At 27.8% G+C, this 22,899-nt stretch overlaps 1 protein-coding gene across 1 annotated transcript in view; it reads right to left on the bottom strand.

The window, feature by feature from the left end:
* The window catches only part of LOC115438356 (non-lysosomal glucosylceramidase-like), a 36,059-nt gene extending 13,633 nt beyond the window's left edge, over positions 1–22,426 (bottom strand). Inside the window, exons 1-2 of the mRNA XM_030161932.1 lie at positions 22,284–22,426; positions 19,635–19,777 (exon numbers count right to left, since the gene is read on the bottom strand). Of these exons, the coding sequence (XP_030017792.1) occupies positions 19,635–19,777; positions 22,284–22,426 (286 nt within the window). The remainder of the gene's footprint in view (positions 1–19,634; positions 19,778–22,283) is intronic.
* Positions 22,427–22,899: the final 473 nt, after the last annotated feature.

Genomic DNA, 22,899 nt, shown 5'->3' with positions numbered 1-22,899 from the left:
TGCACCAAAATTAAGTATCTGAATATTTTTTGCACCAAAATTAAGTATCTGAATATTTTCACTGGAATTAAGCATCTGAATATTTTTTACACTGAAATTAGGTATCTGAATTTTTTTTTTTCACTGAAATTAAGTATCTGAATATTTTTTTGCACCAAATTAAGTATCTGAATTTTTTTTTTTTCACTGAATTTAAGTATCTGAATATTTTTTTTGCACCAAAATGAAGTATCTGAATATTTTTTTGTACTGAAATTAAGTATCTAAATTTTTTTTTCACCGAAATTAAGTATCTGAATATTTTCACTGAAATTAAGCATCTGAATATTTTTTGCACTGAAATTAAGTATCTGAATTTTTTATGCTCTGAAAATAAGTATCTGAATTTTTTTTTTCCACTCAAATTAAGTGTCTGATTTTTTTTGTTTCACTGAAATTAAGTATCTGAATATTTTTTTGAACCAAAATTAAGTATCTGAATATTTTTTTGCACTGAAATTAAGTATCTGAATATTTTTTTTCACTGAAATTAAGTATTTGAATGTTTTTTGCACGAAATTAAGCATCTGAATATTTTTTTTCACTGAAATTAAGTATCTGAATTTTTTTTTTTTACTGAAATTAAGTATCTGAATTGTTTTTTTTTTACTGAAATTAAGTATCTGAATTTTTTTTGCACTGAAATTAAGTATCTGAATATTTTTTTGCACTGAAATTAAGTATCTGAATTTGATTTTTCACTGAAATTAAGTATCTGAATATTATTTTGTACCAAAATTAAGTATCTGAATATTTTTTGCACTGAAATTAAGTATCTGAATTTTTTTTCACCAAAATGAAGTATCTGAATATTTTTTTGCACTGAAATTAAGTATCTGAATTTTTTTTTTTCACTGAAATTAAGTATCTGAATGTTTTTTTTTCACTGAAATTAAGTATCTGAATATTTTTTTGCACCAAAATTAAGTATCTGAATATTTTATTTTCACTGAAATTAAGAATCTGAATTCTTTTTTTTTTTTCACTGAAATTAAGTATCTGAATATTTTTTGCACTGAAATTAAGAATATGAATTTTTTATGCTCTGAAATTAAGTATCTGAATTTTATTGTTCACTCAAATTAAGTGTCTGAATTTTTTTTTTTCACTGAAATTAAGTATCTGAATATTTTTTTCACTGAAATTAAGTATCTGAATATTTTTTTGCACCAAAATTAAGTATCTGAATTTTTTTTTTCACTGAAATTAAGTATCTGAATGTTTTTTGCACGAAATTAAGCATCTGAATTTTTTTTGCACTGAAATTAAGTATTTTAAAATTTTTTTTCACTGAAATTAAGTATCTGAATTTTTTTTTTCACTGAAATTATGTATCTGAATTTTTTTTGCACTGAAATTAAGTATCTGAATTTTTTTTTCACTGAAATTAAGTATCGGAATATTTTTTTCACTGAAATTATGTATCTGAATTTTTTATGCTCTTAAATTAAGTATCTGATTTTTTTTTTTCACTGAAATTAAGTGTCTGAATTTTTTTTTCACTGAAATTAAGTATCTGAATATTTTTTTCACTGAATTTAAGTATCTGAATATTTTTTTGCACCCAAATTAAATATCTGAATATTTTTTTGCACTGAAATTAAGTATCTGATTTTTTTTTTTTTTTCACTGAAATTAAGTATTTGAATATTTTTTTCACTGAAATTAAGTATTTGAATATTTTTTTCACTGAAATTAAGTATCTGAATATTTTTTTGCACCAAAATTAAATATCTGAATTTTTTTTTTCACTGAAATTAAGTATCTGAATATTTTTTTTACACCAAAATTAAGTATCTGAATGTTTTTTGCACTGAAATTAAGTATCTGAATATTTTTTTCACTGAAATTACGTATCTGAATATTTTTTTTCACTGAAATTAAGTATCTGTATTTTTTTTTTTCACTGAAATTAAGTATCTGAATATTTTTTTCACTGAACTTAAGTATCAGAATGTTTTTTGCACGAAATTAAGCATCTGAATTTTTTTTGCACTGAAATTAAGTATTTGAATATTTTTTTGCACTGAAATTAAGTATCTGAATTTTTTTTTTTCACTGAAATTAAGTATCTGAATTTTTTTTTGCACTGAAATTAAGTATCTGAATATTTTTTTCACTGAAATTAAGTATCGGAATATTTTTTTCACTGAAATTAAGTATCTGAATTTTTATGCTCTGAAATTAAGTATCTGAATATTTTTTTCACTGAAATTAAGTATCTGAATATTTTTTTCACTGAACTTAAGTATCTGAATGTTTTTTGCACGAAATTAAGCATCTGAATATTTTTTTGCACTGAAATTAAGTATTTGAATATTTTTTTGCACTGAAATAAAGTATCTGAATTTTTTTTTTTCACTGAAATTATGTATCTGAATTTTTTTTGCACTGAAATTAAGTATCTGAATATTTTTTTCACTGAAATTAAGTATCGGAATATTTTTTTCACTGAAATTATGTATCTGAATTTTTTATGCTCTTAAATTAAGTATCTGATTTTTTTTTTTCACTGAAATTAAGTGTCTGAATTTTTTTTTCACTGAAATTAAGTATCTGAATATTTTTTTCACTGAATTTAAGTATCTGAATATTTTTTTGCACCCAAATTAAATATCTGAATATTTTTTTGCACTGAAATTAAGTATCTGAATTTTTTTTTTTTTCACTGAAATTAAGTATCTGAATATTTTTTTTCACTCAAATTAAGTATCTGAATATTTTTTTGCACCAAAATTAAATATCTGAATTTTTTTTTTCACTGAAATTAAGTATCTGAATATTTTTTTTACACCAAAATTAAGTATCTGAATGTTTTTTGCACTGAAATTAAGTATCTGAATATTTTTTTCACTGAAATTACGTATCTGAATATTTTTTTTCACTGAAATTAAGTATCTGTATTTTTTTTTTTCACTGAAATTAAGTATCTGAATATTTTTTTCACTGAACTTAAGTATCAGAATGTTTTTTGCACGAAATTAAGCATCTGAATTTTTTTTGCACTGAAATTAAGTATTTGAATATTTTTTTGCACTGAAATTAAGTATCTGAATTTTTTTTTTTCACTGAAATTAAGTATCTGAATTTTTTTTGCACTGAAATTAAGTATCTGAATATTTTTTTCACTGAAATTAAGTATCGGAATATTTTTTTCACTGAAATTAAGTATCTGAATTTTTATGCTCTGAAATTAAGTATCTGAATATTTTTTTCACTGAAATTAAGTATCTGAATATTTTTTTGCACCAAAATTAAGTATCTGAATATTTTTTTGCACCAAAATTAAGTATCTGAATTTTTTTTTTCACTGAAATAATGCATCTGAATTTTTTATGCTCTGAAATTATGTATCTGAATTTTTTTTTTTTCACCGAAATTAAGCATCTGAATATTTTTTGCACTGAAATTATGTATCTGAATTTTTTTTTTTTCACCGAAATTAAGTATCTGGATATTTTTTTCACTGAAATTAAGTATCTGAATTTTTTTTTTCACTGCAATTAAGTATCTGAATTTTTTTTTTCACTGAAATTAAGTATCTGAATTTTTTTTACATTGAAATTAAGTATCTTATTTTTTTTTCCACCAAAATTAATTATCTGAATATTTTTTTACACCAAAATTAAGTATCTGAATATTTTTTTTCACTGAAATTAAGTATCTGAATTTTGTTTTTTCACTGAAATTAAGTATCTGAATTTTTTTTTTCACTCAAATTAAGTATCTGAATATTTTTTTGCACCAAAATTAAATATCTGAATAGTTTTTAGCACTGAAATTAAGTATCTGAATTTTTTTTTTCACTGAAATTAAGTATCTGAATATTTTTTTTACACCAAAATTAAGTATCTGAATGTTTTTTGCACTGAAATTAAGTATCTGAATATTTTTTTCACTGAAATTAAGTATCTGAATATTTTTTTTCACTGAAATTAAGTATCTGTATTTTTTTTTCACTGAAATTAAGTATCTGAATATTTTTTTCACTGAACTTAAGTATCAGAATGTTTTTTGCACGAAATTAAGCATCTGAATTTTTTTTGCACTGAAATTAAGTATTTGAATATTTTTTTGCACTGAAATTAAGTATCTGAATTTTTTTTTTTCACTGAAATTAAGTATCTGAATTTTTTTTGCACTGAAATTAAGTATCTGAATATTTTTTTCACTGAAATTAAGTATCGGAATATTTTTTTCACTGAAATTAAGTATCTGAATTTTTATGCTCTGAAATTAAGTATCTGAATATTTTTTTCACTGAAATTAAGTATCTGAATATTTTTTTCACTGAACTTAAGTATCTGAATGTTTTTTGCACGAAATTAAGCATCTGAATTTTTTTTGCACTGAAATTAAGTATTTGAATATTTTTTTGCACTGAAATAAAGTATCTGAATTTTTTTTTTCACTGAAATTATGTATCTGAATTTTTTTTGCACTGAAATTAAGTATCTGAATATTTTTTTCACTGAAATTAAGTATCGGAATATTTTTTTCACTGAAATTATGTATCTGAATTTTTTATGCTCTTAAATTAAGTATCTGATTTTTTTTTTTCACTGAAATTAAGTGTCTGAATTTTTTTTTCACTGAAATTAAGTATCTGAATATTTTTTTCACTGAATTTAAGTATCTGAATATTTTTTTGCACCCAAATTAAATATCTGAATATTTTTTTTCACTGAAATTAAGTATCTGAATTTTTTTTTTTTTCACTGAAATTAAGTATTTGAATATTTTTTTCACTGAAATTAAGTATCTGAATATTTTTTTGCACCAAAATTAAATATCTGAATTTTTTTTTTCACTGAAATTAAGTATCTGAATATTTTTTTTACACCAAAATTAAGTATCTGAATTTTTTTTGCACTGAAATTAAGTATCTGAATATTTTTTTCACTGAAATTACGTATCTGAATATTTTTTTTTCACTGAAATTAAGTATCTGTATTTTTTTTTTTCACTGAAATTAAGTATCTGAATATTTTTTTCACTGAACTTAAGTATCAGAATGTTTTTTGCACGAAATTAAGCATCTGAATTTTTTTTGCACTGAAATTAAGTATTTGAATATTTTTTTGCACTGAAATTAAGTATCTGAATTTTTTTTTTTCACTGAAATTAAGTATCTGAATTTTTTTTGCACTGAAATTAAGTATCTGAATATTTTTTTCACTGAAATTAAGTATCGGAATATTTTTTTCACTGAAATTAAGTATCTGAATTTTTATGCTCTGAAATTAAGTATCTGAATATTTTTTTCACTGAAATTAAGTATCTGAATATTTTTTTGCACCAAAATTAAGTATCTGAATATTTTTTTGCACCAAAATTAAGTATCTGAATTTTTTTTTTCACTGAAATAATGCATCTGAATTTTTTATGCTCTGAAATTATGTATCTGAATTTTTTTTTTTTCACCGAAATTAAGCATCTGAATATTTTTTGCACTGAAATTATGTATCTGAATTTTTTTTTTTTTCACCGAAATTAAGTATCTGGATATTTTTTTCACTGAAATTAAGTATCTGAATTTTTTTTTTCACTGCAATTAAGTATCTGAATTTTTTTTTTCACTGAAATTAAGTATCTGAATTTTTTTTACATTGAAATTAAGTATCTTATTTTTTTTTCCACCAAAATTAATTATCTGAATATTTTTTTACACCAAAATTAAGTATCTGAATATTTTTTTTCACTGAAATTAAGTATCTGAATTTTGTTTTTTCACTGAAATTAAGTATCTGAATTTTTTTTTTCACTCAAATTAAGTATCTGAATATTTTTTTGCACCAAAATTAAATATCTGAATAGTTTTTAGCACTGAAATTAAGTATCTGAATTTTTTTTTTCACTGAAATTAAGTATCTGAATATTTTTTTTACACCAAAATTAAGTATCTGAATGTTTTTTGCACTGAAATTAAGTATCTGAATATTTTTTTCACTGAAATTAAGTATCTGAATATTTTTTTTCACTGAAATTAAGTATCTGTATTTTTTTTTCACTGAAATTAAGTATCTGAATATTTGTTTCACTGAACTTAAGTATCTGAATGTTTTTTGCACGAAATTAAGCATCTGAATTTTTTTTGCACTGAAATTAAGTATTTGAATATTTTTTTGCACTGAAATTAAGTATCTGAATTTTTTTTTTTCACTGAAATTAAGTATCTGAATTTTTTTTGCACTGAAATTAAGTATCTGAATATTTTTTTCACTGAAATTAAGTATCGGAATATTTTTTTCACTGAAATTAAGTATCTGAATATTTTTTTGCACCAAAATTAAGTATCTGAATATTTTTTTGCACCAAAATTAAGTATCTGAATTTTTTTTTTCACTGAAATTAACTATCTGAATATTATTTGCACTGAAATTAAGTATCTCAATGTTTTTTGCACGAAATTAAGCATCTGAATATTTTTTTCACTGAAATTAAGTATTTGAATATTTTTTTGCACTGAAATTAAGTATCTGAATATTTTTTTCACTGAAATTAAGTATCTGAATGTTTTTTGCACTAAAAATACGCCACAGAGAAACACATGCCCATATATGGCCGTACGGAATCCTGATGAATTACTTCCGGTGCTGCGCAGAACCAATTGAGGTTTTCCTTTAAATAGCAGTGTTCCGTTCCATGTGACGTCAGCCCGGCTAGCTCACTCGGTAGAGAATCAGACTCATAATGTCAAGGTTGCTGGTTCGAGCCCCACGTTGGGTGCAAACAGTTTTTTTTAATCCACCTTCTGATACTTTGTTGACACGTGATCCGTGTTTTTGCCCCATTCTCGACACTTTCAGCTCACTTTTTCAGATCAATGTCCTTAAATCTCTGTTGCAGACTGACACAGCTCTGCTCTTCAAATGTCAATCACCCACAGCTCGTGCAGACGGTACGAGGTCACAGGCCCCGCCCACTTTCCTCGGTTTCCATAGCGACAAACATATTAAATTGAAATTAAGTATCTGATTTTTTTTTTTCACTGAAATTAAGTGTCTGAATTTTTTTTTTCACTGAAATTAAGTATCTGAATATTTTTTTCACTAAAATTAAGTATCTGAATTTTTTATGCTCTGAAATTAAGTATCTGAATTTTGCTTTTCACTCAAATTAAGTGTCTGAATTTTTTTTTTTCACTGAAATTAAGTATCTGAATATTTTTTTCACTGAAATTAAGTATCTGAATATTTTTTTGCACCAAAATTAAGTATCTGAATATTTTTTTGCATTGAAATTATGTATCTGAATGTTTTTTGCACGAATTAAGCATCTGAATATTTTTTGCACTGAAATTAAGTATTTGAATATTTTGTTGCACTGAAATTAAGTACCTGAATTTTTCTTTTTCACTGAAATTAAGTATCTGAATTTTTTTTTCACTCAAATTAAGTGTGAATTTTTTTTTTTTTCACTGAAATTAAGTATCTGAAATTTTTTTGCACTGAAATTAAGTATTTGAATATTTTTTTGCACTGAAATTAAGTATCTGAATTTTTTTTTTCACTGAAATTAAGTATCTGAATATTTTTTTCACTGAAATTAAGTGTCTGAATGTTTTTTTTTCACCGAAATTAAGTATCTGAATATTTTTTTCACTGAAATTAAGTATCTGAATATTTTTTTGCACCAAAATTAAGTATCTGAATATTTTTTTGCACCAAAATTAAGTATCTGAATATTTTTTTGCACCAAAATTAAGTATCTGAATATTTTTTTTCACTGAAATTAAGTATCTGAATTTTTTTTTCACTGAACTTAAGTATCTGAATGTTTTTTGCACGAAATTAAGCATCTGAATTTTTTTTGCACTGAAATTAAGTATTTGAATATTTTGTTGCACTGAAATTAAGTATCTGAATGTTTTTTTTTCACTGAAATTAAGTATCTGAATATTTTTTTCACTGAAATTAAGTATCTGAATATTTTTTTGCACCAAAATTAAGTATCTGAATATTTTTTTGCACCAAAATTAAGTATCTGAATATTTTTTTTTCACTGAAATTAAGCATCTGAATTTTTTTTTTCACTGAAATTAAGTGTCTGAATTTTTTTTTCACTGAAATTAAGTATCTGAATATTTTTTTCACTGAATTTAAGTATCTGAATATTTTTTTGCACCCAAATTAACTATCTGAATATTTTTTTGCACTGAAATTAAGTATCTGAATTTTTTTTTTTTCACTGAAATTAAGTATCTGAATATTTTTTTCACTGAAATTAAGTATCTGAATTTTTTTTTCACTGAAATTTAGTATCTGAATTTTTTTTTTTTTCACTCAAATTAAGTTTCTGATTTTTTTTTTTTCACTGAAATTAAGTATCTGAATATTTTTTTCACTGAAATTAAGTATCTGAATATTTTATTTTCACTGAAATTATGCATCTGAATTTTTTATGCTCTGAAATTATGTATCTGAATTTTTTTTTTTCACCGAAATTAAGCATCTGAATATTTTATGCTCTGAAACGAAGTATCTGAATTTTGAACACTTTTGACTGGCAGTGTGTATATTATTTGTGCAGTTGATAACAGCTTTTCTGCTGCTTTCATTCTACTTACACAGTGTAAGTTTAACACACAATAATTTGTCTTGCGATTAAGAAAACATTACTATAAACAAAGCAGTCGTCCCTGGGTGAGTTCGAACCAGCAACCTTTCAGTTAACAGCCGAACTGCGCCACAGAGACACACATGCCCATATATGGCCGTAAAGAACCCTCATGAAATTACTTCCGGTGCTGCGCAAAAGTATTTGAATATTTTTTTGCACTGAAATTAAGTATCTGAATGTTTTTTTTTTCACTGAAATTAAGTATCTGAATATTTTTTGCACTGAAATAAAGTATCTGAATATTTTTTTGCAATGAAATTAAGTATCTGAATTTTTTTTTTCACTCAAATTAAGTATCTGAATATTTTTTTCACTGAAATTAAGTATCTGAATTTTTTATGCTCTGAAATTAAGTATCTGAATTTTGTTTTTTTCATCAAAATTAAATATCTGAATATTTTTTTGCACCAAAATGAAGTATCTGAATATTTTTTTGCACTGAAATTAAGTATCTGAATATTTTTTGCACGAAATTAAGCATCTGAATATTTTTTGCACTGAAATTAAGTATCTGAATTTTCTATGCTCTGAAATTAAGTATCTGAAATTTTTTTTTTCACTCAAATTAAGTGTCTGAATTTTTTTTTTCACTGAAAATACGTATCTGAATATTTTTTTCACTGAAATTAAGTATCTGAATATTTTTTTGCACCAAAATTAAGTATCTGAATATTTTTGTTTTTCACTGAAATTAAGTATCTGAATATTTTTTTTCACTGAAATTAAGTATCTGAATATTTTTTTCACTCAAATTAAGTATCTGAATATTTTTTTCACTGAAATAAAGTATCTGAATATTTTTTGTGCTGAAATTAAGTATCTGAATATTTTTTTCACTGAAATTAAGTATCAGAATTTTGTTTTCACTGAAATTAAGTATCTGAATTTTTTATGCTCTGAAATTAAGTATCTGAATATTTTTTTCACTGAAATTAAGTATCTGAATATTTTTTTGCACCAAAATTAAGTATATGAATATTTTTTTGCACCAAAATTAAGTATCTGAATTTTTTTTTTCACTGAAATTAACTATCTGAATATTATTTGCACTGAAATTAAGTATCTCAATGTTTTTTGCACGAAATTAAGCATCTGAATATTTTTTGCACTGAAATTAAGTATTTGAATATTTTTTTCACTGAAATTAAGTATCTGAATGTTTTTTGCACTAAAAATACGGCACAGAGAAACACATGCCCATATATGGCCGTACGGAATCCTCATGAAATCACTTCCGGTGCTGCGCAGAACCAATTGAGGTTTTCCTTTAAATAGCAGTGTTCCGTTCCATGTGACGTCAGCCCGGCTAGCTCACTCGGTAGAGAATCAGACTCATAATGTCAAGGTTGCTGGTTCGAGCCCCACGTTGGGTGCAAACAGTTTTTTTTAATCCACCTTCTGATACTTTGTTGACACGTGATCCGTGTTTTTGCCCCATTCTCGACACTTTCAGCTCACTTTTTCAGATCAATGTCCTTAAATCTCTGTTGCAGACTGACACAGCTCTGCTCTTCAAATGTCAATCACCCACAGCTCGTGCAGACGGTACGACGTCACAGGCCCCGCCCACTTTCCTCGGTTTCCATAGCGACAAACACTGGAAACAATTCATCACGTCTCCCACTGGTCTGTGTGCTGCAGCTAATCATCTAGTTCACTGAAAAACTCCGTTTTCTCTCTTTTCATACAATAAAACTCAACTTTACTCTCAGCTTTAACCCTTTCATGCATGAATTACGACAATATTAGTCCACAGTTTTTTCTTCAGTCATTTTAATCCTCTTTAGGTCTCAAAAAAACAATAAAAGTCAAATTGTTTTAGCAATCTATTTTTCATGGAGTTACAAAAATGTCCACTCAGCTGGACACCATGTGTTTAATTTTTTGAGCAAACAAATATTTATTTAAGCCCATCATTAGAAAGTGTATGGAAGGAAATCTGTTTCATCAGATTTTGAATTAGAAATGCTATTGAATTTCTAGCACTGAATTTTTTTTCCACCAAAATTAAGTATCTGAATATTTGTTTTCACTGAAATTAAGTATCTGAATTTTTTTTTTTCACTGAAATTATATATCTGAATATTTTTTTGCAATGAAATTAAGTATCTGAATATTTTTTGCACTGAAATTAAGTATCTGAATTTTTTTTTTCACCGAAATTAAGTATCTGAATTTTTTTTTTTCCACCAAAATTAAGTATCTGAATATTTTTTTCACTGAAATTAAGTATCTGAATTTTTTTTTCACTGAAATTAAGTATCTGAATTTTTTATGCTCTGAAATTAAGTATCTGAGTATTTTTTTCACTGAAATTAAGTATCTGAATATTTTTTTGCACCAAAATTAAGTATCTGAATATTTTTTTGCACCAAAATTAAGTATCTGAATTTTTTTTTTCACTGAAATTAAGTATCTGAATATTATTTTTCACTGAAATTAAGTATCTGAATATTGTTTTTCACTGAAATTAAGCATCTGAATATTTTTTTCACTGAAATTAAGTATCTGACTTTTTTATGCTCTTAAATTAAGTATCTGATTTTTTTTTTTCACTGAAATTAAGTGTCTGAATTTTTTTTTTTCACTGAAATTAAGTATCTGAATATTTTTTGGCCCTGAAATTAAGTATCTGATTTTTTTTTTTTCACTGAAATTAAGTATCTGAATATTTTTTTTTTCACCGAAATTAAGTATCTGAATATTTTCACTAAAATTAAGTATCTGAATATTTTCACTAAAATTAAGTATCTGAATATTTTTTTCACTGAAATTAAGTATCTGATTTTTTTTTTTCACTGAAATTAAGTATCTGAATTTTTTATGCTCTGAAATTAAGTATCTGAGTATTTTTTTCACTGAAATTAAGTATCTGAATATTTTTTTGCACCAAAATTAAGTATCTGAATATTTTTTTGCACCAAAATTAAGTATCTGAATTTTTTTTTCACTGAAATTAAGTATCTGAATATTATTTTTCACTGAAATTAAGTATCTGAATATTGTTTTTCACTGAAATTAAGCATCTGAATATTTTTTTCACTGAAATTAAGTATCTGAATTTTTTATGCTCTTAAATTAAGTATCTGATTTTTTTTTTCACTGAAATTAAGTATCTGAATTTTTTTTTGCACCAAAATTAAGTATCTGAATATTTTTTTGCACCAAAATTAAGTATCTGAATTTTTTTATGCACTGAAATTAAGTATCTGAATATTTTTTTGCACTGAAATTAAGTATCTGAATATTTTTTGCACTGAAATTAAGTATCTGAATTTTTTTTTTCACCGAAATTAAGTATCTGAATTTTTTTTTTCCCACCGAAATTAAGTATCTGAATATTTTTTGTGCTTAAATTAAGTATCTGAATATTTTTTTCACTGAAATTAAGTATCTGAATTTTTTTTCACTAAAATTAAGTATCTGAATTTTTTATGCTCTGAAATTAAGTATCTGAGTATTTTTTTCACTGAAATTAAGTATCTGAATATTTTTTTGCACCAAAATTAAGTATCTGAATATTTTTTTGCACCAAAATTAAGTATCTGAATTTTTTTTTTCACTGAAATTAAGTATCTGAATATTATTTTTCACTGAAATTAAGTATCTGAATATTGTTTTTCACTGAAATTAAGCATCTGAATATTTTTTTCACTGAAATTAAGTATCTGACTTTTTTATGCTCTTAAATTAAGTATCTGATTTTTTTTTTTCACTGAAATTAAGTGTCTTAATTTTTTTTTTTCACTGAAATTAAGTATCTGAATAATTTTTGGCACTGAAATTAAGTATCTGAATATTTTTTTTTTCACCGAAATTAAGTATCTGAATATTTTCACTAAAATTAAGTATCTGAATATTTTCACTAAAATTAAGTATCTGAATATTTTTTTCACTGAAATTAAGTATCTGAATTTTTTTTTCACTGAAATTAAGTATCTGAATTTTTTATGCTCTAAAATTAAGTATCTGAGTATTTTTTTCACTGAAATTAAGTATCTGAATATTTTTTTGCACCAAAATTAAGTATCTGAATATTTTTTTGCACCAAAATTAAGTATCTGAATTTTTTTTTCACTGAAATTAAGTATCTGAATATTATTTTTCTCTGAAATTAAGTATCTGAATATTGTTTTTCACTGAAATTAAGCATCTGAATATTTTTTTCACTGAAATTAAGTATCTGAATTTTTTATGCTCTTAAATTAAGTATCTGATTTTTTTTTTTTCACTGAAATTAAGTGTCTGAATTTTTTTTTTTCACTGAAATTAAGTATCTGAATATTTTTTTGCACCCAAATTAACTATCTGAATATTTTTTGGCACTGAAATTAAGTATCTGAATTTTTTTTTTTCACTGAAATTAAGTATCTGAATTTTTTTTTTTTCACCGAAATTAAGTATCTGAATATTTTCACTAAAATTAAGTATCTGAATATTTTCACTAAAATTAAGCATCTGAATATTTTATGCTCTGAAATTATGTATCTGAATTTTTTTTTTTCACCGAAATTAAGCATCTGAATATTTTCACTAAAATTAAGTATCTGAATATTTTCACTAAAATTAAGCATCTGAATATTTTATGCTCTGAAATGAAGTATCTGAATTTTGAACACTTTTGACTGGCAGTGTGTATATTATTTGTGCAGTTGATAACAGCTTTTCTGCTGCTTTCATTCTACTTACACAGTGTAAGTTTAACACACAATAATTTGTCTTGCGATTAAGAAAACATTACTATAAACAAAGCAGTCGTCCCTGGGTGAGTTCGAACCAGCAACCTTTCAGTTAACAGCCGAACTGCGCCACAGAGACACACATGCCCATATATGGCCGTACAGAACCCTCATGAAATTACTTCCGGTGCTGCGCAGAACCAATTGAGGTTTTCCTTTAAATAGCAGTGTTCCGTTCCATGTGACGTCAGCCCGGCTAGCTCAGTCGGTAGAGAATCAGACTCATAATCTCGAGGTTGCTGGTTCGAGTCCCACATTACCCTCGAACTTTTTTTTTAAATCCACCTTCTGATACTTTGTTGACACGTGATCCGTGTTTTTGCCCCATTCTCGAAACTTTCAGCTCACTTTTTCAGATCAATGTCCTTAAATCTCTGTTGCAGACTGACACAGCTCTGCTCTTCAAATGTCAATCACCCACAGCTCGTGCAGACGGTGAAAGGTCACAGGCCCCGCCCACTTTTCTCGGTTTCCATAGCGACAAACACTGGAAACAATTCATCACGTCTCCCACTGGTCTGTGTGCTGCAGCTAATCATCTAGTTCACTGAAAAACTCCGTTTTCTCTCTTTTCATACAATAAAACTCAACTTTACTCTCAGCTTTAACCCTTTCATGCATGAATTACGACAATATTAGTCCACATTTTTTTCTTCAGTCATTTTAATCCTCTTTAGGTGTCAAAAAAACAATGCAAGTGAAACTGTTTTAGCAATCTATTTTTCATGGAGTTACAAAAATGTCCACTCAGCTGGACACCATGTGTTTAATTTTTCAAGCAAACAAATATTTATTTAAACCCATCATTAGAAAGTGTATGGAAGGAAATCTGTTTCATCCGATTTTGAATTAGAAATGCTATTGAATTTCTAGCACTGAATTTTTTTTCCACCAAAATTAAGTATCTGAATATTTTTTTGCACTGAAATTAAGTATATGAATTTTTTTTTTCACTGAAATTAAGTATCTGAATATTTTTTTGCACTGAAATTAAGTATCTGAATATTTTTTTGCACTGAAATTAAGTATCTGAATATTTTTTTCACTGAAATTAAGTATCTGAATGTTTTTTGCACGAAATTAAGTATCTGAATGTTTTTTGCAGTGAAATTAAGTATCTGAATATTTTTTTGCACTGAAATTAAGTATCTGAATTTTTTTTTTTTTTTCACTGAAATTAAGTATCTGAATTTTTTTTTTTCACTGAAATTAAGTATCTGAATATTTTTTTGCACTGAAATTAAGTACATGAATTTTTTATGCTCTGAAATTAAGTATCTGAAATTTTTTTTTTCACTGAAATTAAGTATCTGAATATTTTTTTCACTGAAAATAAGTATCTGAATTTTTTATGCTCTGAAATTAAGTGTCTGAATTTTTTTTTTCCACTGAAATTAAGTATCAGAATGTTTTTTTCACTGAAATTAACTTTCAGAATATTTTTTTTGCACTGAAATTAAGTATCTGAATATTTTTTGCACTGAAATTAAGTATCTGAATATTTTTTGCACTGAAATTAAGTATCGGAATGTTATTTGTCTCTGAATTTAACTATGTTCATAAATTTAGAATAAAAAAAAATTCAGATGCAAAAAATTCAGATCACACATCCACACTGACCGTCTGCATTGGCATCACATGACCAACCTAACATAACTTGATTGGCTGGCTGTCATTTCGACTTGAGATACAATCGATTGCTTTTCCTCCGTGTCCTGGATGTGTGATCTGAATTTTTACATCTAAATTTTTTGCTTCTGAATTTTTTGCATCTGAATTTTTTTTATTCTAAATTTATGAACATAGTTGAATTCAGAGACAGAAAAAAAATTCAGATATTTAATTTCAGTGCAAAAAAAAAAAAAAATTCAGATACTAAATTTCGGTCCTAAAAAAATCCAGTGCTAGAAATTCAACAGCATTCATAATTCAAAATCTGATGAAACAGATTTACTTCCACAGAAACTGGCCATAACACTCCTGTTTGTCACCGCTCTCCTACCATCATTCACTCTTTTGCGAGGTCTAAAGGGCAGGTGTGCGTTTCACTATGTAAAGATACGTAGGTTCATGAGTAGTATGTACACGTGACCACAGACAACATACATACTCAGACTCATGGACTGTGGCTCAAGTCCACCCAAGGACACACATTTTCAGATGGGATTCTTCCTTCTTAAGCCCACCCCTTTTGTAAATGTAATTTTCCAACACTCATCTGTTTTTAGTTACACTTTACATATACTCTGTGACTGATTCAAGTGAAGTCGAATGTGTCTTTGTTTAACCCATAAAGACCCAAACATCCACTGGCAACCAAAGGAAGTATTAAGTATCTGAATGTTTTTTTTGCACTGAAATTAAGTATCTGAATTTTTTTTTTTTTTTTTGCACTGAATTTAAGTATCTGAATTTTTTTTCCACTGAAATTATCTGAATTTTTTTTGCACTTAAATTAAGTATCTGAATTTTTTTGCACTGAAATGAAATATCTGAATTTTTTTTCTACTGAAATTATCTGAATGTTTTTTGCACTTAAATTAAGTACCTGAATTTTTTTTTGCACTGAAATTCTGAATTTTTTTTGCACTTAAATTAAGTACCTGAATTTTTTTTGCACTGAAATTAAGTATCTGAATTTTTTTTCCACTGAAATTATCTGAATGTTTTTTGCACTTAACTTATCTGAAGTTTTTTTGCACTGAAATTAAGTATCTGAAATTTTTTTTGCACTTAAATTAAGTATCTGAATTTTTTTTTTGCACTTAAATTATCTGAATTTTTTTGCACTTAAATTAAGTATCTGAATTTTTTTTTTGCACTGAACTTAAGTATCTGAATTTTTTTTCTACTGAAATTATCTGAATGTTTTTTGCACTTAAATTAAGTATCTGAATTTTTTTTTTTTTTTTTTTTTGCACTGAACTTAAGTATCTGAATTTTTTTTGCACTGAAATTATCTGAATGTTTTTTGCACTTAAATTAAGTATCTGAATTTTTTTGCACTGAACTTAAGTATCTGAATATTTTTTCCACTGACATTATCTGAATTTTTTTTTTGCACTGAACTTAAGTATCTGAATTTTTTTTGCACTGAAATTAAGTACCTGAATTTTTTTTTTTTTTTTTTTGCACTGAATTTAAGTATCTGAATTTTTTTTCCACTGAAATTATCTGAATTTTTTTTTTGCACTGAACTTAAGTATCTGAATTTTTTTTGCACTGAAATTAAGTACCTGAATTTTTTTTTTTTTTTTTTTTGCACTGAATTTAAGTATCTGAATTTTTTTTCCACTGAAATTATCTGAATTTTTTTTGCACTTAAATTAAGTATCTGAATTTTTTTGCACTGAAATGAAATATCTGAATTTTTTTCTACTGAAATTATCTGAATGTTTTTTGTACTTAAATTAAGTATCTGAATTTTTTTTGCACTGAAATTAAGTATCTGAATTTTTTTTGCACTTAAATTATCTGAAGTTTTTTTTGCACTTAAATTAAGTATTTGAATTTTTTTTGCACTGAAATTAAGTATCTGGATTTTTTTTTTGCACTGAAATTAAGTATCTGAATTTTTTTTCCACTGAAATTATCTGAATTTTTTTTGCACTTAAATTAAGTATCTGATTTTTTTTTTTTTCACTGAAATTAAGTATTTGAATTTTTTTTTCAATGAAATTAAGTATCGGAATGTTATTTGTCTCTGAATTTAACTATGTTCATAAATTTAGAAAAAAAAAAAATTCAGATGCAAAAAATTCAGATCACACATCCACACTGACCGTCTGCATTGGCATCACATGACCAACCTAACATAACTTGATTGGCTGGCTGTCATTTCGACTTGAGATACAATCGATTGCTTTTCCTTCGTGTCCTGGATGTGTGATCTGAATTTTTTGCATCTAAATTTTTTGCTTCTGAATTTTTAGCATCTGACTTTTTTTTATTCTAAATTTATGAACATAGTTGAATTCAGAGACAGAAAAAAAAATTCAGATATTTAATTTCAGTGCAAAAAAAAAAAAATTCAGATACTAAATTTCGGTCCTAAAAAAATCCAGTGCTAGAAATTCAACAGCATTCATAATTCAAAATCTGATGAAACAGATTTACTTCCACAGAAACTGGCCATAACACTCCTGTTTGTCACCGCTCTCCTACCATCATTCACTCTTTTGCGAGGTCTAAAGGGCAGGTGTGCGTTTCACTATGTAAAGATACGTAGGTTCATGAGTAGTATGTACACGTGACCACAGACAACATACATACACAGACTCATGGACTGTGGCTCAAGTCCACCCAAGGACACACATTTTCAGATGGGATTCTTCCTTCTTAAGCCCACCCCTTTTGTAAATGTAATTTTCCAACACTCATCTGTTTTTAGTTACACTTTACATATACTCTGTGACTGATTCAAGTGAAGTCGAATGTGTCTTTGTTTAACCCATAAAGACCCAAACATCCACTGGCAACCAAAGGAAGTATTAAGTATCTGAATTTTTTTTGCACTGAAATTAAGTATCTGAATTTTTTTTCCACTGAAATTATCTGAATGTTTTTTGCACTTAACTTATCTGAAGTTTTTTTGCACTGAAATTAAGTATCTGAAATTTTTTTTGCACTTAAATTAAGTACCTGAATTTTTTTTTTTTTTTTTGCACTGAATTTAAGTATCTGAATTTTTTTTCCACTGAAATTATCTGAATTTTTTTTGCACTTAAATTAAGTATCTGAATTTTTTTGCACTGAAATGAAATATCTGAATTTTTTTTCTACTGAAATTATCTGAATGTTTTTTGTACTTAAATTAAGTATCTGAATTTTTTTTGCACTGAAATTATCTGAATTTTTTTCCCACTGAAATTATCTGAATTTTTTTTGCACTGAAATTAAGTATGTGAATTTTTTTGCACTGAACTTAAGTATCTGGATTTTTTTTTTGCACTGAAATTAAGTATCTGAATTTTTTTTGCACTTAAATTATCTGAAGTTTTTTTTTACTGAAATTAAGTATCTGAATTTTTTTTTTGCACTTAAATTAAGTATCTGAAATTTTTTTTGCACTTAAATTAAGTATCTGAATTTTTTTGTCTCTGAATTCAACTATGTTCATAAATTTAGAATACAAAAAAATTCAAATGCAGAAAATTCAGATCACACGTCCAGGTCAGCATCGGCATCACATGACCAACCTAACATACCTTGATTGGCTGGCTGTCGTTTGGACTTGAGATAGAATCCATTACTTATCCTTGGTGTCCCGGATGTGTGATCTGAATTTTTTGCATCTAAATTTTTTGCATCTGAATTCTAAGGGCCGGACTGGACCCTTTGGCGGGCCGGATTTGGCCCCGGGCCGCATGTTTGACACCTGTGGGTGAAGACCATCAGCTAAATATTTGACATTTCATCACATAAATACAGCATTTAATAAGAAATGAGCACAGAACATGCATTGTCCTCTGATTTATTTTGCAGGATTGTCGTAATCATCGGTGTTTATAAAACATAACTATTCAGTTCATCAATACAGTCTAGATGCAGGTCAACAGGCAACAAGGCACATGCTATTACAAAAGAAACAGATCGTCAGAGGTCATTCCCAAACCTACTTATCATCATATGCTATCACTTTCACTGCATTCATGTCTTTCTAGAACCTTTAGAATGACTTTCACTGCTGCTGTTTATGGGTGTAGTCCAGTAATCATTCAGATCTGGGATCACTCACAGGTCCGGTTTAAAATAATCAGACATAGACGGTACTGACAGCAGCTCCAGAGAAACACTTCCAAGTAAACATGAATCTGAACCGACTGAAATGATGTAGTGCTTTGAATGTGCAACATCTGCTGCAACCAAAATTAGATTTTATAACTGATTTTTCATTGTCCGACTATAACCGGACACTTGAAAATAGTCGCTTTTCCATTGACCCTCAAATTGTGTGAATATAACCTGCGCATAAATATTTGCCTGATGGAAAAACGACAACTTTGCCAAAGTTTTTGCGCTGGCAAGACGTGGTTTTTCAGGCGTAGCACAAATGCTACATTGCACAAAACTGCAATGGAAAGACCTAAAACAGCATCTACATGTGGACAAGACACAAGAGAAGACAAGAGAGAAAAAAAAAAAATCTTTGTTTTGGTCGTGACGCTCTGAGCATATGTGGGAATAGTCAAATAGAGTGTGTGTGGACATCCACAGTGAACACAAACTTCTTACCGTTCCACAACAGTTTGTCGAATGCAGTGCTGCCTTTGTCCAGTGTGCTTCTGTAGAGCTGGTACATCTCCTTATTGTCCAACAGGATGGCCATCTTACACATCACACACAGCGACGCCAGCCACAGCCCACCACAATAAGCACTGCAGAAATACAAAAAGGAATAAAAAAAAGAGTGAAAATGATGATCATTTGGATTACATAGACCTAGAAGTAAAAATCAGATCACATTCATGAGAACAGGACCAAAAGAAGAAAAAACAAAACAAAAAAACAAACCCAGTGCCTCTGGCCACAGCAGTCACCTGCACTCAAGCATAAAACCACATCCCAGGACGAAATGTACAAATAAAGAAGCCAGTGTCAACACAAGAAAACATTTGCTAAGGCCTATTTAGCTTTAATACAGCACATTATGAACCCTACTGGTACAAAAAAACTTCCATCTATCTATAAATCTATCCAGAAACCGCAGCTAGGTGGTTTGGAATTTTCACCCATTAACAAAGAAGCTTTAAAATGTGTAATAAAACTCCACATTACAGAGTTTCACAATATTATTCTGTTAGCGTCTGCCTGTAAATGTCTTCAGCTCCTCTTTTCGACCTTGGTTGTTTTACACTGTGTTCTGTTTCAGCTTTAACAGACATAACCACATGGTCAATAAGACTTTTTCATGGTCTTTTCGCCGTTACTACAGCCTCTAACACTGCAGATAAGCGCCACAGTGATAAACACGTCTCACTTTTTCCATTTCCTTTTTTCATTTCCTTTTTGAAAGCCACTCAACCTGAAGGTAGAAAATCTCACACAGATACTTGTGTCGTTGTCAGCTCCACTGGACTCATCCTAGTTTAACCCGTAAAGACCCAGTGCTCCTTTTGTGGCAGTTCCCAAAGTAATTTTTCTTTCTAGGGATTTATCATCATTTATTATAATATTATCTTCTGTATTTAGCATTTTTTTCAGTGAAAATCTGGTATTTTCCTATATTTAATTTATTGATCATGTAGATGTTCATTAAAGCTCATATTAAAGTTAAGGTCATTATGTCAGAAACTGCAGAAAAAGTGACTATTTCAGTTAAATCTATCATTAACTGACCATAAACCCAGAGTGTCCATCCACTGTTATTGATCCGACTCCATGGGTTTTACTGGTGAATCAATGTTGTAGAAGATGACGGTGTTTCCACGGTAACTATGGAGCCTCTGAACGTCCAAATGGGTCATATTTGATGACCATGAAAAGATGAAAAACTGTATTTTACCTGAATTACTTCACCATATTGATGCACCTTATGTAGTTTTATTACACTTACCTGTCAAATCACTTTAACCCTTTCATGCATGAATTATGAGAACCTTAATCAAATTATTTTCCTGAGTGTTTTTATTCCTCTTTAGGCATGAAAAAACAATGCAATTGAAAATTTTGTTCTGAAAAATAAATAAATTAATTAAATTAAAATAATGTTTAATTTTTTTTTTAAAATACATAAAAAAATAATAATGAAAAAAACTTCTTATGAACCTATTTTTCATGAAGTTGCAAAAATGTCCATTCAGCTGGACACCATATGTTTAATTTTAGATGCACAGAAACATGTATTTACTAATAAATTGTGTGAAAACTATGGTGTGGCTTGTGATTATGCTCAGGAGAGATCTACATAATGTTACCAATTCATGCCAGAAAAGATATGTAGTGTATTAAAACTTTAATAAAGATATGTGTAAAAAAACAAAACAACAACAACGAAAAGAACAACAAAATCCATGTATACAAGAGAACAGCTGTAGAATAGCTGTCCGCTGTAGTGACCAGTGTGCATGAAAGGGTTAAATTAGAGCTGCAACCGATTAATCGATTAGGTGCTTGAAGAGAATGCAAAAATTCACGATTCGATTAATCAACTCGAATTAATTGAATGGAAACATATTCTATTGCAGTTTTCCTGAATTGAAGCTTCTTTGTGCGTCACAATAAGCGTCCGTGTGAAACACAACAGTGGAACCAATGTTTAACAGCAGAGAAATGAAGGAAACAAAGCTCTGATTCAGGAGAATTGTGGTTGAATGATTTTTTTTGGATCAGTTTGAAGCGATTAATCGGTTGCAGCTCTACTTTAAATCACTGTTTTCACTTTAAATCACTGTGCCCTGAAATGTGTAAATACTGTACACTGACTATACATTTAGTTTTCTACAGATTTTTGAATTAGAAGTGTTTGGTTTACAGTATTACACAGGAAGTTTTTTAGACTAAGTTTTTTAGCATGTTTTCTGAGAGTATATACTAACCTTAATGTCAGTGTTAATCTGGTTACTAACCTTATGCTGTATGCAAAGATCCTGAATACTTACATTTCCCTTGGTATTAATAAAATATCTATCTATCTATCTATGTTCAGAAGTTATTCAACAGTTGACATCAGTAGATGATTTTGGTTGCCAGTGGCTGTTTGGGTCTTTATGGGTTAATCAAAACAAATCCATAATTCCTAATATGATGTAAAATTAAATGGGGAATTGTAATTATATTTAAATATATCTGGATATTTTTGCATTCTTCTGCAATAATCAGTAGACTTCATGGACACTATAATATAAATTACATTTTTCCACCGTGTCATTCTTCCACCCTCACCTTGGTCCAGTCACTGTCCATCCATCATAAGTCTGGTCTGCATATCCAGAGTTCTCAATGAGTCCGTCTCCATCCAGGTCGAACTTCATCTCCGACTCCATCACCGCCTGCCAAACCGCGAACCACAGAGATGAACGGAACATGTTTGTGACAGTGCAACCCAAACAGCAGATATCTTATATTATATTTAACCCATGAAGACCCAAACATCCACTGGTGACCGAAAGCATCTACTGACCTAAACTGTTTAATACTTGTTTATCCACTAATCCTATCAATACATGTAAATAATTTGTGTAAAATACAGTTTGTCATCTTTTCATGGTCATCAGATGTGACCCATTTGGACGTTCAGAGGCTCCGTAGTTACCGTGGAAACACCGCAATCATCTACAACATTGATTCACCAGTAAAACCCATGGAGTTGGATCAATAACAGTGGATAGACACACGTGGTTTATGTTCATTTAATGATATATTTTACTGAAACAATCACTTTTTCTGCAGTTTCTGACATAATGACCCTTAACTTTAAGGGAAAGAAAAGAGAGAAACAAAAAAAAACATGCATACAGACAAACATATACATTTGCACACATATACACACACGCACACA

The sequence above is a fragment of the Sphaeramia orbicularis genome, chromosome 18, assembly GCF_902148855.1.
Source record: "Sphaeramia orbicularis chromosome 18, fSphaOr1.1, whole genome shotgun sequence".
NCBI lineage: Eukaryota > Metazoa > Chordata > Actinopteri > Kurtiformes > Apogonidae > Sphaeramia > Sphaeramia orbicularis.
Note: the sequence above shows the minus strand (reverse complement) of the source record. Positions and strands in the feature narration are given on the sequence as shown.